The sequence below is a fragment of the Grus americana genome, chromosome 4 (assembly GCF_028858705.1).
Source record: "Grus americana isolate bGruAme1 chromosome 4, bGruAme1.mat, whole genome shotgun sequence".
In the NCBI taxonomy this organism is placed as follows: Eukaryota; Metazoa; Chordata; class Aves; order Gruiformes; family Gruidae; genus Grus; species Grus americana.
Genome location: NC_072855.1, coordinates 24,873,519 through 24,890,151, shown reverse-complemented (window position 1 = coordinate 24,890,151; position 16,633 = coordinate 24,873,519). Strand labels below are relative to the sequence as shown.

At 40.6% G+C, this 16,633-nt stretch overlaps 2 protein-coding genes across 11 annotated transcripts in view; both read right to left on the bottom strand.

The window, feature by feature from the left end:
- C4H4orf19 (chromosome 4 C4orf19 homolog) overlaps window positions 1–965 on the bottom strand; it is a 45,183-nt gene extending 44,218 nt beyond the window's left edge. For 5 of the 6 annotated variants that reach the window (XR_008577114.1, XM_054825477.1, XM_054825478.1 and 2 more), the window contains exon 1: window positions 707–965. The gene's annotated coding sequence lies outside the window, so the exon portion shown is untranslated. The remainder of the gene's footprint in view (window positions 1–706) is intronic. The other variant, XM_054825479.1, reaches the window with a different exon arrangement.
- A 6,394-nt stretch (window positions 966–7,359) lies between these two features.
- Window positions 7,360–16,633, bottom strand: part of NWD2 (NACHT and WD repeat domain containing 2) — a 58,642-nt gene continuing 49,368 nt past the window's right edge. For 4 of the 5 annotated variants that reach the window (XM_054825227.1, XM_054825232.1, XM_054825229.1 and 1 more), the window contains 3 exons: window positions 15,524–15,668; window positions 14,630–15,219; window positions 7,360–13,027 (listed from right to left, as the gene is read on the bottom strand). In XM_054825227.1, the coding sequence (XP_054681202.1) occupies window positions 9,092–13,027; window positions 14,630–15,219; window positions 15,524–15,668 (4,671 nt within the window). In that variant the 3' untranslated portion in view covers window positions 7,360–9,091. The remainder of the gene's footprint in view (window positions 13,028–14,629; window positions 15,220–15,523; window positions 15,669–16,633) is intronic. The other variant, XM_054825228.1, reaches the window with a different exon arrangement.

The window sequence follows — 16,633 nt, the reverse complement described above, 5'->3', positions numbered from 1 at the left end:
CAATGATTGTCAACGAAACTGTATCACTCCATGTGAAAATGGATATGCTTTAATGTAATTTAAATTCTTGATTAACTAGGTTTTAACTGACTTTCCTCTTACTCTCTATTTTGTAAATTTTTCTCCTTTTATGGAACACTGTAGTACTCCCCATCTGCCTTTCATTTGCTTTTGTAAGATTTTTTTTTTAATGCACCAAATTCTAGGAGAGAAAATCAGAGATCGTGTAAGTTCAGTAACAAAGCCACATCCGTTAAAATACACTTTGAGCAAAGGGACTGAAACAATGTGCAATTCATGGTATAAGTAAAGTCAGAAGAGTTGTAAATCCCTTCATTTTAGACATCAAAGACATATTAACTCCCCCTTCACCCCACATACTCTAACATAACCATTTAAATAACTAAGAAATCTTTAAAAATATTACTTTTAAGATTTGGCTTTAAAAATCTATTTAATCTGTTTTAAATCTATTTAAGATTTGGCTTTAAAAAATGTTTTGTTTGGATTTCTGCTGAGCCAAATGTGTTTCTAACAATACTGACTCTACAACAGGTGGAACAAGTGAGATGATAGATATTTTCAGGATAAAATTATTAGGGTATTTTGAAAGCTAAAAAAGAAAGAGAGTGCAAAATATCCCCTGTAAACAGTTTCTCTTGAAAGCACAATGATACAAGTTTAAAGGAAGCAGAAGTTTTCCTACCTGTAGCTTTCGTGTGGATCGGGAAGTGTAGCTTTTTTCTGATTACAATCTTCCATGGCTTAGCTTGGCTTCTGCATTTGAATGTTAAATATGTAAGAATGCCTTGTTTAGCTTGGGAGTTTGCATGACCTCTTAATGAGACACTGTAGTTAGTGTCATTGGGTATTAAGGCGTCATGTGACTGTAGATGAAAATAAAATCCTTTAAAGTTTGCATTTAATACTTCCTAGAATCTGTAACCCTTTACCTGCAAGCTGTATAAAAACTTGATAGAGCTCACTGTTTTCTGGTCAGGATTAGAAAAAGAAGAGGAAGAACACGTGCCAAATAATTCCTTTTCCTCCGGGACAGTCGCTTACAATGACCACAACAAAGTCTGAGCCCATCAGTGTATTAATGCTGTTGTTTGCATATTCTTAAAATTAAATCTCTCCATATCACAGTGCTGGAGGGATTTGGCAGAAAGTTCCTCTGTTACGTTCTGCCTGGCAATGACATTTAATCCACCCTGTTTTGGGTGATGCTCTATAGAGGAACTCAGCTCCAAGGTATATTTGCAGATGTCGCATCATGTTTACCTCTGAAAGTTGCTGACTTTCCTGGAATCATTTTCGTTTGGGTGTGGTGTTTCCAAAAGTGATATGCAAGATGTTCTCCTGCCACATTCCAGTTAAGATAGTGTTCCCTGTGCAGGAGGAGAGATTTAACATAGGCAATATCTGCAAGCAGCTGGAAAGAACTGGCACTAACATTGCTTCATCTACCTGCATGTGTCACAGCCAGGGGGTCCAAAGCAGCCCTAACAGAGCCTACTCAATAGGACTTTGGAAATATTCTGCTAAATCCTTTGTTTGTTTGTTGTGTTAAGCTTCATGGAAGCAGTTACATGAGGTTCAGCTGCTGTATGAGTAGGTGTGCTGTTCTCACCCTAAATAATGGTTTTAGGATTGCCTCCCTGCCTGGCGGGGGTTGCATCCTTCCCCGTGGAAGGAGCATGCTGGAGTCCTTCCTGCCTTTCTCATGCAAAGTATCCTCCTAAAATCCCACTGCAGCAGCAGGCTGGGTTTGCCCTGTTGTGCTTCCCCTCGTATGCACTGCAGTGAGCTACTGCTGAGACTGTCAAACTCATTTCAGCAGTGGGCTGTGAGCGCTCCTGTCCCTACACTGGGGAACAGAGACTCAACTGCGCCATCTACCCCCAGCCTCCCTCGGCCGAGCCGCCCACTCGAGGCTGAAACATCGGATGCCAGCAAACAAATGAATAAAAGCTGCTTTGCATAGGCTTGTTTTAAGTAGAGAGCTATGTCATTACGTAAAGACCAAATATCATTTACAGTCTGTGAGCTAGCGAACTGCAAAGCTCTGCAACAGCTCTTTGGCAGATTTTGAACTTTTTTTTCTCCTGCAAGCTTTTAGTGTTAGCTGAAAATGGACTTTGAGAGCCAGGAAATGTCTTATTACAAAACCTTCACTATACCCCCCCCCAAAAGCTCTCTGCTCACTAAGTAAAGAATTGTCAGGCTACCATATCCCTGAGTTGTTAGAGGAGGTGAGGAAGGCAGGAGATGCAAACAACTAGGGACTACCTCTGCAGCATGGACCGTGATGCTGTGTGCAGACCCCCGCATAGCGTGTGCTGCGTACCCGGCTTACAGCCCTGCCAAGGTGGGGACAGCCCCCGTGGGCCAGCTCAGCATCCGGTGGTGTTTTGCCATTGCTCTCATGGCAGTTGGGCTAATGAGCTGGGCTAATAGGCTGAGAAATGTCCCAGTTGAAAAGCTGTGCTGTAGACCAGGACACCTCTGGAAGCAGGGCTGCCTCCCCCTTTCTCCTGAGACCTGGCCTCCTTGTCAGATGCTTTTCAGGGCTACTGTATTTTTGGCATTCCACAGACTATTCATTTGTGTGGTTTCTCGAACCAGGACACCCACAGACAGTTTTTCTGCAGTAGTAGAGAAGTTCTGCCCCATCCCCTGTAGCCCCAAGCGTGCTGTGCTCCTGTAGTACTGTTCCTGAAACCTAATGTTTTCTATGAATATGTGCAAACTGCTGCGAACTTTAAGACTGATCGTTTGGTCAGGTTTTCACTGATGGGTCCTGCATGAAATGATCACTTGTCTCACCAATTCATAGTCTTTGTTCAAAAACACGAGTGTGACAACAGTTTTTCAAAGGAAAAGTAGTTGAGACGTGCGGCCTGCAGAAATCCTTTTTCCTCTAATCTCATTCTTGTACCTTGGTCGACTGTTTTGGCTGTGATTTTCTGGAGAAAGTTCCTGCTGAGATAGAAGTCTGCCTTGAAAAATTACAGCCCAAAAGGTTAACTTTGTAACTTCAGATACTATTGTCAATGTGATATTACAGCAGGAAGTGCCGGGCAATTTACTAACAGGCAATGGAATAATGGAGACAAACAGCAGCAAACTATCCTTTTGCTTTTGGGATTTTCTGGTTTCATCTGCAATAGCAATAGCATGTGTGGATTTTTGCTTCATCCCTCACCTTGCAGGTGTGTGTATTTCACTTTAAATATGCTGAATAGATCTATTCTAGTCTAAAAGCTTTCTCACATGCACTGAAATGCATGTGGAATAGAGCTGTGGCATGAAACCGAGGAGATGATTTTATTTATCATCTCTGTTATATTCTACATAAAAGTAAGACCCATGCTGGTGTGGCAGTATTGTGTGGTGAAAGCTGTGACAGTGAGAATATGTGAATGTGCCTTAAATCTGCTTTTGTATATTCCCTGCTGAGGCTGGAGAGGGGACCGGTGTGCTGCCAAAAGGGCAGGTGGAGAGTGTACCATGGCTGGCAACATGTCAGGGGCTTTGCTGGGTTGGGATGAGCATCACCCTCCCTGGTAAACAGGAGCAGCGTGGGCCTGGGATAATGGGGCCACAGAGGCAGGGAGAAGAGCTTGCTAGGGGCAGATTTTAACAGTCACTTTGGAAACCACTTGTGATTTTAAGAACACATTCTGCTGGATATCTCGGGAAAACGTTCCCTCACACTATTCTGGTTATTGGCCTGTGTTTTCAAGTGAATTTAGCACTGTGTAGCTGGTCCTCAGTAGTGAAAATCCCTTTTTCAAAGAAGGATGGTGGTGCAAACTGCCCCTTCTGGAGAAGCACGTGATAAAATGCCTCATCCCGCCCTGGGAAGGATTGTGATGATTATTCATTCAGCTTTTGACTTTCCTGTTGAAACCGAGAGTTGAGACTATGATTTAGACCCACACTGAGAGCATCACTTCACATCATATAAGTCAGGAAACTACCTCCAAAATGTGACGTGTGGTGTTTAGTGACCAGGCTGGAAAGGTAAACCACGGGAAAAAATGTAGCTCATTACACTGCACGTCACCTTCAGTGACGTGTTCTTCCAGGAAGAGATATTGAGTAACGTTCTTAACAGGGTACAGGAGCTTTGAAGTAGGTCACGTTTGTAGCATAATTGCTTGATAAAATTTCTTAATAACAAACCCTTGATAACCAAAACCATCCAAAGGCCCCAGTCCATATTTGGATGATTACATAATCAATTTTATGGTTACATAAAAAATAATGTATAAAAAAAAATGATGTCTTTGGTTTTATAATTAGAAGAAATAAAAATAGATTTCAGAATTCCATCCTCTTGCAGTCTTAATATTTATGTTAAAACAGGTATTTTTTTTAATCCTTAATCAACAAAATAAAACAATGCAGACTGTTGCTAATAGCCTAATGGTAATGACTCAAAGGACCCATTTTATGATGTATCATACAGACACACACAAGAAGTTTTTGACAAAGGGCAAAATCTCAGGATTTTAAGCTGATCTGGGGCTGCTGTAGTCCCCCCTGCATATGAACACCATTATAGCGATGGATTTTTGCTTTAAATTCCCTTTGCTAGATGGCTAAAACTTCTGTTTCCACAGGTTTATGTACAGGGCTTGAGTATGCAGCATGGAGAAATCAGGGCTGGGGAACTACTGAAACCTGAGTGCCTTCTGAATGCCTTTTCCAGGCAACATGTTAACTCACATTTTGATGTTATCTGATAATAATGTGAAAAAAGTCAAATGGCCACAGGCTGTATGAAATGAAGTCACAGGCCATGCATTCCCCAGCTGTGGTGCAAAGGAAATGACTGATAAAAATATTTTTTCTAGCTGACCTCCGGCTTACCTTTGTCTGCCAAAGAATTTCCGGCTAATTCCCCTCTAAAGCTTTCTTGCAGCTACAGCCTATTCCTAGAATCTCCTGTGTCAGAAAATATGGACCTCATCTGAGCCTGTTTATTGATGCACTTTAGATAAAGAATAAATGAAAGCTTTGTTCTAGATATGCAAATAGTGCTCCTTAAAGGAAAGTAAATTGCTGTATTCCTATGTAGGGATAGAACAGTACTTGGCATTTGGTTGCTCATTATTAGAGAAACTACTTTGTCCTGGTACCACTCCACAGATGTACTTGGGGACAGATTTGTGAGGGGCTGTGGAGTGCTCACTCTTGCAGTAGCAAGTATTTGGACACCTACAGCAGCCTATAGCAGTCTAATGCCATTTGGAAACCTGTGTCTGCTGCTTAAGCTTGGTGTGAGGAGTCTGACCCCTGAGAAATAGATTCAGAAAGCTGGAAAGCTGAATGAGATAGTTTATCTATTAAGACATAGATAAACTATGAGGAGGGACAGGACTCCTTCAGTGAGATTAGTAACTCAATACTTGGCTGAAGGGCTTAAGTGGATTAGGAGTCATGTTCATGTTTGTCTTTCTCATTGTTTTACAATTAAGAGAATTAGTAGTGCTGCCCCATTCTTGCTGTCCTTGGTTAGAACATAAGAGACTAAGGTTCAAAGCATGACAAGAACACCCGTGCCTTTTTATATACAGCATCACTGCTTTCATGTGTCAGCCCATTGCTTTCACCAACTGGACCAGATCTAAAATCAATTCCCTCTTTGGCCTGAGATGAAGGGAAGACTGCTTTCACTTATAGGCCGATCCTCTGTTTTGCTGGGGACTATCTCCTGCCTCAAGAAGATGTGCCACTGTGCAGAAGACCACAAAGTTCCTTGAGCCAGAAAACAAGAGGAGCAAGTCTGAGTACTCTATTGATAAGCCACTCAGCTGAGCTGGGACCACCTGGGTTCTGGTAGTGCTTCCCAAAAAGGACGAACATTTCTGTTTCTGTGTTTTGCTTTGTTTCTATGTTATACTCCTTTACTACCCGAAGTTATCCACTCTCCTGGCAGACAGGAGATGTCTTTTTACTCTTCCAAGGTAATGAAGGAAGTAGCTTTCCAACATTATGCAGGTTATGCACAAGGAGTTTTGGCTGAAATGTGTGTCATGCCCAGTGTTTGAAAGAAGGTGGAAGTTGCTTACCTTCAGGACAGGATCCTGGGAGGGGTGGATCCCACAACCCCTTCCCATAGCTCCACGGGTCAGAAGGGGAGTGGGATTTCAGGTGCTCCTCTCTCTTCTGTGCTTTCTACTGGGTAGGTTACACAAGCCTTTGTGTCTGTTGACTTGCACACTAGCAGTATGCAACCTAGTCACCCTCAGTAAATTTGCAGACTACACCAAGTTGGGTGGGAGTGTTGGTCTGCTTGAGGGTAGGAAGGCTCTACAGGCAGATCTGGACAGGCTGGATCGATGGACCAGGACCAATTGTATGAGATTTAACAAGGCTCAATGTCGAGTCCTGCACTTGGGTCATGACAACCCCATGCAACGCTACAGGCTTGGAGAAGAGTGGCTGGGAAGCTGCCTGGCAGAAAAGGACCTGGGGGTGTTGGTCAACAGCTGACTGACTATGAGCTGGCAGTGTGTCCAGGTGGCCAAGAAGGCCAACAGCATCCTGGCTTCTACCAGGAATAGTGTGGCCAGCAGAAGTAGGGGAGTGATGGTCCTCCTGTACTCGGCACTGGTGAGGCCACACCTTGAGTGCTGTGTTCAGTTTTGGGCCCCTCACTACAACAAAGACATTTTGGTGCTGGAGCGTGTCCAGAGAAGGGCAGCAAAGCTGGTGAAGGGTCTGGAGCACAAGTCTTATGAGGAGCAGCTGAGGGAACTGGGGTTGTTCAGCCTGGAGAAGAGGTGGCTGAGGGGAGACCTTCTTGCTCTCTACTGCTGCCTGAAAGGAGGTTGTAGCCAGGTGGGGGTTGGTCTCTTCTCCCAACTAACAAGTGATACAAGAGGAGATGGCCTCAAGTTGTGCCAGGGGAGGTTTAGATTGGATATTAGGAAAAATTTCTTCACAGAAAGGGTTATCAAACACTGGAACAGGCTGCCCAGGGAAAGTGGTTGAGTCACCATCCCTGGAGGTATTCAGAAGACAAGTAGATGTGGTGCTTAGGGACATGGTTTAGTGGTGGACTTTGCAGTGTTATGTTAAGGTTGGACTTGATGATCTTAAAGGTCTTTTCCAACCAAAACAATTCTATGATTCTGTGATTCTAAGCATGCATTTTTTGTGAATCTCATTGTTTTTTGAATGCTTGATTTAGTTAACTGAAGTGGGAAAAATATTGGAATTTTTCCTTACAAGTACAGCCCTTAAAAGTTATTTAAATACAGACTAATGGGAGCTGCAAATGCCTTGTGTCCATCTGCCAGAGTGAAATTTCCCTGAAATTAAGGGACACACACAAGTCTGTTTCCATAGTTTATTAGTACAAACAACGCATACACAAGACTGTATATTGTTTGAAGACTGCAATAGATTTCTAATTTAACAACTCTGTAACAAAATTTAACTAAATTCGACATTTATGAAAATATAAATCTCTGATTGGGTAGGTTTTCCCAACAATACAAAGTTTACATAAAAACATTCAATATGATCTATTAGTTGCAAACAAGTTAGGAAAAATCATTCAAGTCACTTAATATACTATATTGGCTTGTACATTGAACATTCACACACTACATTAAGTTCTAGCTTAGCATTCATTTCTTGGAAATTTGTGGCATGGAGTTCTGATTTTAAAAATAAAAAAATTTTTTTTAAAATAATTTGAAAATATTTCCATAGGTGTGCCATCTTTAGGATATGTAACAAGGGAAGAATCTTATCCTTTCAGATGTTGTCCAGTTTTGGGTTTTTTTTTTTTTTTACTTGGGCAAAATGTGATTTTTTAAAAGTGTTGGTCATTATTTCACAATTTCTGCCTTGAAACTGGGAAAACTGTACAAAAGGCTCAGAACAGTTCTAAAGCAGAAAGTGAAGTTTGTAAGTATGTGGAAGTAAGAAAAAAACATTATAAATTGGATCAGTAAAGGACCTTTGGACAGCCTTTACATTTAGTGGAGTATTTCAGCGCATATACAAGCAGTCCCAGAGTGTTTGGTCATCTGATCTGTATTTATCATGGGAAAGAACAGAAAAGATAGTAAGGCAGATGTTATCAAGATTAGTACATGGCACGTCTGAAAACTTTCTATTAAGATTACTTTGGGGACATAGGAGATACATTAGACTTTCTTACAACAAAATGGATAGCAACCTTTTAATGTAAAGAAATTAATGTGTTTAACTGTTCATCTGTAACGCCCTTTCTCTTTGAAAAAGTTTTCATTACGACCTGTACTAATACACACTGTGAAGACAAAAAAAGTTCCCCAAACCAAAAATAAAATCCCAAACCCTATATTCCTTTTATGACCTAGTTTTTTATCATTTTTATCACAATACAGAAACCTGAAATCCCTGCATGCAATTAAAAAAAAAAATCTTTCAGTCCATTCATTGAGGTGAACAAAAACTTATCACCTCACATGTTGACATGTTTGCAGCTGACTGGCACCTACCCCTTTCAACCCAAAGATTAATCCCAATTAAAAAAAAAAAAAAAAAGTAGGTATATTTTAAATGATGATGGAATGTATCAAGTGTTCCAGGTTGGCAGGTGACATCTTGTCATTGCACCATCAAGCAGAAAAACACATTTTTGCAAGTGGGTATAAAGTTGGCTGTTAGCTATAGACCCATCTAGGCGTCTTGGTATAGAAAATAGTGGTCTGACTCTTCTCACCAATCATGTGGAGCTTTCGTTCTAGTTAAAACAGTTTGTCAATCCCAGATAAGATCAACTAACTTCTGTAATAGCATAACAATTTTGATAGTATTGCTAGAAATTTTTAATCAAGGCCCTGGTGAAATCCTGGACTGAACCTTGTATTCCGAAATTTAAAAAACCCTGCAGCCCATTTGCTTTATATTTATTTTTATGTTTACATAAATGTAAGAATATTTGTCGAGGAAAAAACAGCTGGTCTGCCCTCTGCTGTTTCTGTCTGTCTTCCAAGAAATGCACTCATTTTTACGTGAATTCAGAAGTCAAATCTATGCATGTATACTATTATTCGGATAAGCTGGTCCAGATGGTTACTCAGTTGTCAGAAGCAAAACTGTGTCCTCTGCAATCTATGGCTGAGCACACTTTCTCATAGCAATAGTTGTGTTTTTTGGTTGGTGTTGCTTCACTCACCTCAGGCTCTGTAACTGTAATGGGGCTATCCCTGGCAAATACTTCCGTTGATTCCCTCCAAATGCAGTCTGCAGTCACTTTGAAGCTATAATTGTGACATTTTGGCCTAATTACTTGTGTTGTGTTGTTGAAAATCTGACGGCTGTTTGAAGTAGCAATTTTGATTTTCAGTGCAGCATCGACTCGATCCACTACAGTGTAAGTACCTATACTTCCATCATCAAATCCAATAATAATATTTAAATGTCTCTGTGAGAGTGCAAGAAAAGTGGGAGTTTTATAAAGAGAACAGGCACCGATGTTTTTGCCATCCGCTAGCCTCATTACAATTAAGCTAGAGACTGCACCATTATCATCATCTTCCTCACTGCGAAAACAGATGTACACAAGATAGCGGCCATCACGAGACAGCCTCTGCCGCCAGATGACACCTGGAGCGTGAACCACACGAAGTTTTCCACTGTATAAATCAAGCACATTGATGTTTTCATCACCACGGGTTATAATTCCCAGCTTCCCATTTGGGGATATTTCGAAGTCTTCCAAATTTTTTAAGAAATTGGTAGGTAATTGTACGCGCCTACAGATGACTTCCTCTGTTAGGCTCCAGATGTTCACAGTTTCAGTAGAAGTTATAAATACTATAATATCTGGGCAGTCTGGTATCAGCTTAATATCCACAATGCTTGCACCATCATCACAGCAGAACTTCTTGGTTATACTTCCTGTCCAGAGACTTACTGCCAACACTTTATTCTTTGCCATTCCGACTACGAAGGTATTTGCAGTTGTTATAAATGCATTCTGTAAGGCAACTAAAATATTGCAAACCCTATGTCCTGTAGCCAGTCGCCAAACTCTGGATGCATTTTGCTCGCAGAGAGAGACTACAAATTGATCGTTATGAGTAATCATTAGCTCCGAGATTTTTTGTCCATTAATGCGAAAGATATTTTCACCACTGACCGTGTGCCATACATACTGGCTGCATTTATCATCCGATGTAACCATTATCTCTCCAGAAGAGGTCAGCACACAGTTTTCAACAATACCTTCATGCTTGAACACGGCTTCAATAAATCCAGTGCTGAAGTTCCACTTATGGACAGAATCTGATCCATCCAATGTGTATATTAATTCACCTCTGGCTGGCAACACCAGTCTTTGGATAGGCTTGCCAGATTTGTCAATATTGGACATAGCAGTTATGATGTCTATATCCCAAATAGAAAGGACACCACTGGTGGATAAGGATAGCAGCATGTTATGATGATTTGATTTAATTAGCCTGACTATAGTTCCTGAGATTTCCTGTAAGCTTGCCATACACTGTCCCGTATCTCTTCTCCAAACAAAAATGGCTGAGGTATTTTCCATTGAAGCAATTATACAGTTGCCATTTTTGGACAACACGGCAGATATAAAGCGCTCATTATGTTTAGCTCTAAACTTTTCAGCCACCTTCCACACACGAGTGTCAAGAAGTTCAATGCTGAGAGCCTTACAAATTAAAATTGCACTTTGGTCTTCAGAAAGCTCTATGCTGACAACTTCACTGTCTTCTCTCCTGCAGTCAAAGTCATCCGTAAGCTGGGGATTTGCGATTTCCTCTGTATTCCAAACAGAGAGGCTACCCTCGTTGTCCACCATCACCATTTCTTGGGCTGTGTCCAGAATGAGAAGGAATTTCACAAATCCACCAGAAAATTCAGAGGTCACGGTGGCCAGCTTCTCTCCACTGCCCAAGTGAAAGATGGTTGCGGTGTTCAAATACTGTCCGCAGAACGCATAAACTCCGTCTGGAGAACACTGCACACAGGTCACTTCGTACCAGCAGTGGAAGTGATAGAGAGGCCAACCGTAAAGCAGATCTATTACAGTAACATCTTTGCTGGCCTCCAGCCAAGCAAGCGCATGGTTGACTGATAACGTAAATCCGTTTATAAAACTGGACCCCCCCCCAATTCCACAATGTTTTGACCCCTTAATTTCCACCTCAGACAGAAGACAGGAATTTATGTTATCATATATCAAAAGAGTGTTTTTTGTGGTAGCCACTACGAGATACTTTTCATCACTAGTAAGCTTCATCCCTAAGATAACAGATGGAGCTGTTGTAATCTGCCTTAGTAACTGGCGGGTCTCTACATCCCAGGTGCTGATGGAGCCATTTTCTAAAGCAGCAATAATTGTGCTGGGATTCAAAGTAGGCAAAATCTCAGTGACATGCATGCAGCTGGATGACAGCGGCAGGCGCTCGGGGCTGTAAGTCACATCCATGGAGGAATGCAAAGGGACAATAGAGCAGTACTTGGGTCCATCCTTGTCACATTCTAAAAGGAGATGTCTGAGTTTGGGCAATGAACTTACTACTGGGAGAAGCCTCTGCTGCAATTCAGCAGAGAGCGAACCTGGGTATTTTACTACTTTGAATTTTATACTGCGGAGGGTACTGGCCAGAAATTTCAGCTCCTTTTCTTGAGAGTAGGTGTAAGCCAGTTCTATGTCAGAAAGTGCTTTATCAAACTGCCCTATTCTAATCATGGTGTACAGCCAGCTGAAGTTCATAATGACTCCATACAGAAGATCATCTGTTCTTCCACATCTTGTCAAGTGATGAATGAGCTCTGTCATTTTTCTGTGATTGATAAAAAAGATATCAGGCTCTAATGGATTACACTGAAAGACCCATGGCTGATCAGGTGCCTGCCTGTCAAAAGCAGCCTGATCCATGCAGTGCTTTTCATCCTCATTCAGGCCTCTACTGTCACGATCAGGACACCCATTTAGATATTGGTCATTGCTGTAAAAAGGTTTTCTTCGTCCACCTGACCAAACACCAAGGAAATACTCTGCCATGACTGTGTGCATTTCACGCAAATCTTCTTCACTGTGCAGGTACAATTTCTGGGCAATTAGTTGCAAGTGCCTATTCGCCCAAAGAAGCAGTGTTACATTTTTCACCTGTCGCTCTATTAAGTAGCCCTGTAAGCCCTCCTTAAGCCTTGCAATGTATATATATGGAATTCTTAGTGGGTTACTTTCTCTGATGCTCTCACTCAGTTCGTACATAACACTGTTGTCAAGGGCTAAAATATCTTCCAGTTCCATTTCACTCAGGCCAGATTTGGACATAGTGATGTAGCCAAGTGCTCTTGACAATAGTCTTGATCCGCACTTGTTTTCCAGTGACCAAAACAACTGCTCTATGCTTTCATGGACAGTGACACAGAGGGAGGACTCATCCACATCTTTGTGAGATCTCCAGTTCCTGACCTCTCTGAAGGTTAAGTTCACAAACATAGGGAGTGTGCACTTGGAGAATGCTTCGTTGACGTAGATTTGTTGCCCTGATGTTACTTTTCTTTTAACTCTCAGCAGCTGATGTTTCAGTACTTGGCTACACATCTTCCTGTCCCTTGCAGTCAATTCAATGTAGTTGTTTTCTTCATGAATAAGGCACCTCAGTTTTTGCAGGATCCCATGCTTGTTTGGCAGTGTTGACAAAATTATCCGTACTGAACGGGGAAGGTGAATGGGAAGCCACCAGAGCTTCCTACCATCATCACTATCTGTTAGCTGTTCTAGGGCATCGAATATTATCACCAGTGGCCTGTGGAATGAAGACTCATTTAAGAGATTTATGAACAAGTCCCGAAGGTCATGAATCTTTTTTGGGTAGCTTTGTACAAGGCAACGATAGTTGACTGCTAATTGTTCACAAATGCTTTGAAGTATGTTCTTCAGATCTGTACTTGTTTCGGTGGATCCCAAAAATCTTATAACTACCACAGGGTCAGAATCTGGTCCCATCTCTTCTTGCAACCAGGAATAGGCCTAGAATATAAAGGATAATTTAGTTAATATCTAAATGAAGCACAGCGATAGAGTTTATAAATAGTGATTGCTTATATATAAACAAACATTTTTAAATGTTACTGGTTGAATGGAAATGCTTTCACTGTCAGAGTTCAAGGTGGGTTTGATTTATGTGCACTGAATGAAATACATATCACGTATCATCTTTGTTTAGCACAGGTAATATCTCAAGACACTAAGACCCAGATCCACAAAAAGGCTTACGTCTAAGGGGACATGAGTAGAATGTAGTCCATAAATCCCAGGGTACTCTGCCAAGTCTGCTTCTCACTTCTGAAAGTCAGTAGGTAGATTCTCTTCTAAATAAACTTCCTTAGACACTGAGCAATGCCATCCTTGGCCAGGCAGACCAGCTTCTGACCTAAACTTGTTTAACATTGATTCCCAGCTGAGTATAAATGCAGGCCCTCATGGTTTTGGAGAACAGGGTACAGATTGTCCTTTACCAGCTGGTTACCTTAATTCCTGGACCACAGAAGTACGCTCTTTCTTGGTGAGTCTGTGACTTTTGCTCTTACACACTGCTGCAAGGGGTAAAAGGTATCTTTTGCTGGTTTTTTGGTTAGCATACTCTAAGCAAGTGAGGAATGTGGCTTTAAATCCTCTCGGTTTACGCAAACTAACACACTCAGTTCTCTTACTTGCTAAGTCTTTTCACCTCACTTTAGGTTATTACAGAATATTTTAAAAGAAAAACATAACCAGAGTCTCTAGGTTAACTTATGTACTCAGATCTGAAATGAGATCTTGAGTTGCAAATCTCAGTTTCATATACGCGACTAATGTGAATCTACAGGAAGTCACATTTGGGAAAGATATGGGATTTTAAACATTATTGTTCTCTTCTCCATTTCCTTCGGGCTGATATGGCTGTTTCCAAGCCCACTGTGCTAAATTCTCTGAGCACCCTGCAGGGAACTCAAAGTTGTGACTCCCAGCTGGAGAATTAGGCTTAGAGATGCCAGCTTGGTCTTTTTCTGCATCTGGTCCTGCCTTGCACAAAGTGTTTCACTCATCTCCTTGTAGTACTCAGCTCAATGACTTAAACAGCATATGTCAGATAAATAAGTACAGGTATTTTTGCAGGTTATTACAGATAGATTTGTAGCAAGTGTATCAGACTAATTCCTGAATAATTTCTGATGAAAATATAAGATGACATGACTTGGAAAGACATATTTTATTTGTGATTAAGACTAAAACCAGCATATGATGTTTAGATGGTTCCAGATTCATAGGACCTCAGTGGAACAAAAGGGAAAGAGATCCTTCTAAAATACCTGTTGTTAATTCAAAAATATATTAATTCCTGCTAGGTTTTTAAGAGCTCTGACAAAGTATTTTTGTTTTGGCTAAGCACTTTATACAGACACATTATTATTGAAAGGTAAGTCTTTTTCTGAATATCTGTACAATAATATGCAGGATATTCTTATTATTTTTATTTTATATATTGAGGGCTAATATCAGATCTGTTGACAAAAGGAAGAATGAAAACTATGTTGGCCTTTACACACTACTACCCCTAACACCACCATATTATGTAAGGTAGTAATTTACCTTCTTCGCCACTTCGGCTAATAAAAGAGTCTTCCCTGTGCATGGTCCTCCATATATGATAAGAGGGTTAATGTGTCCTATTTTGCTAGGTAGAATGTACTTGTGAACTATGTTTAATGCCTCACATCTATATTCATAAAAAGTGGAGTACGTTTTACATAGCGATGAGTGTTGAAGAACTTCATCGTACAGCAAGTCTGTCTCGGTGTCAAAATTCTGCTGCACTGTTGCTTGGATTATATCTATCATGTCTTCATAGAACTGTTTACCAAGTCCTTCGATGTAATGGTTCTCTACTTCTTGGGAGTAACCCAGTTTCATGTCACAGTGAGTGACGGACGTGTATACTCTCAGATTGGACGATGCGACGATGGTAGGAATAAATTCATCCCTGAGCTTGATCAGTTTCTCATGGGCTTCGGGATCTCGTAGAAACTTCCCGGCTGTATGTACCACATCCATGTATTTTCCCATCTCTGGGATTTTAACGAAACGCTCAATGTTGGCAATTTTCCGAATGTAGCAAACACACTTCTTTAGGAAAGCTGGTGTTTGTTTACCCAAGGCAAAATCAAGTTCATCTTCAATAGCTGAGGATGGAAAGACAACACAGAGTCTCTGTTAACTTTTCTTTATAAACAGTTCAAGAACATCCCCCACCCCCAACATGCAAACTCTTAAATGATTTCATCTGTTTTCTGTAAAAAACAGAAAAAGTGCAGAAAAATCACTGGGTGCTTTCATATGACTTTTGGTCTCAAGCGAGCACAATGAACATTTTTTTCCCCTTCAATTATATAAGAAATGCTGACAGAAATATATTTTCATGTTTGTGGAAAGGTCAATAGAAAAGATAATAAATGAATATATAGAAATAGTTACTCTGAACTTTACCAGAGGACAGATATCTCTTTGCTTGGCTGTGTTTCATTTTTCCTTTCTCATACAGCAATTTCACAGCAGTCTTAAAAATCTTCTTAATCTCTTCTGATATATCTTGCCATTTGCTCTCATTCATAGAGTTCGAAGAAGATTCCATCTTTTAAAAATATAGTTAAACAGTAGCTGTAATACACACATCTACAGCTTCAGAAAGTAACGGTCTAATATTCAAGGTTGTAAATAACATAGTGACAGGGAAACACATACACTAAAAATCAACTTTTTGTACTGCAGATAATCATAATGTATTGCATTTTAGAATTATAAAAGTTAGCTACTTCGAGTATTTTCCAAATTCCTACTGTAGGCAGCTAATGCAGTATTTTTCAAGAATACGACCAATAACACCTTTATAGAAAGCGGGTTTTAAGAACCAAACCTGAAATAATGATAAAAAAGCAGCAGTAATACTGCTAAAATTATTGCCTCTTTAATGAGGAGTAATAATAATGATTTAAACTTGGATCTCAAAACTGAAAATGAGGTTCCTGGTACCTGTAATTAAGCGCCTCATATTAGCTACCATATTTGAAAAATACGGGATTATGTGTGACATAACTTTCTTTCATTCATTGCTATAGTAGCAGTAATCTTACTGTCATCAGCGAGGGACTCTCATATCAATTCAGTAATCCTCTCAGATGGTACCTCGCAGATGCCACGATGGAGGTTTCTCTAAGGCAGCTGGTACTCGCTGCTGCATTACTTACTGCAGGTGAAGTGTTTAAGGGGTCTCCAGTTTTCCTGGAGGGTGTAATAAGAAAAAGAGCAGCCTCCAGGATAAGCTCCCTAGCAACTCTTTCTTGACACGTTCAGAGCTGTGTATCTTTTATTACTTTATGTAAGTTTATGAGATGTAACTATGTGTTAGCTTTAAGTTATGAACATCTTTTTACTTACTCCTGTGTATCAGTAGCTTGACGAAAGGTACAAAGTTTTAATAACAAAAAAGCCAAGCTTTTTTCAAAGAAGGGATATTGTGGGCATTAGAAACCAATGCAAAGTTACAAAACTCGCTTTCTCCCTTGTGATGAATACTTCAGAATTAGCCACATTATACTT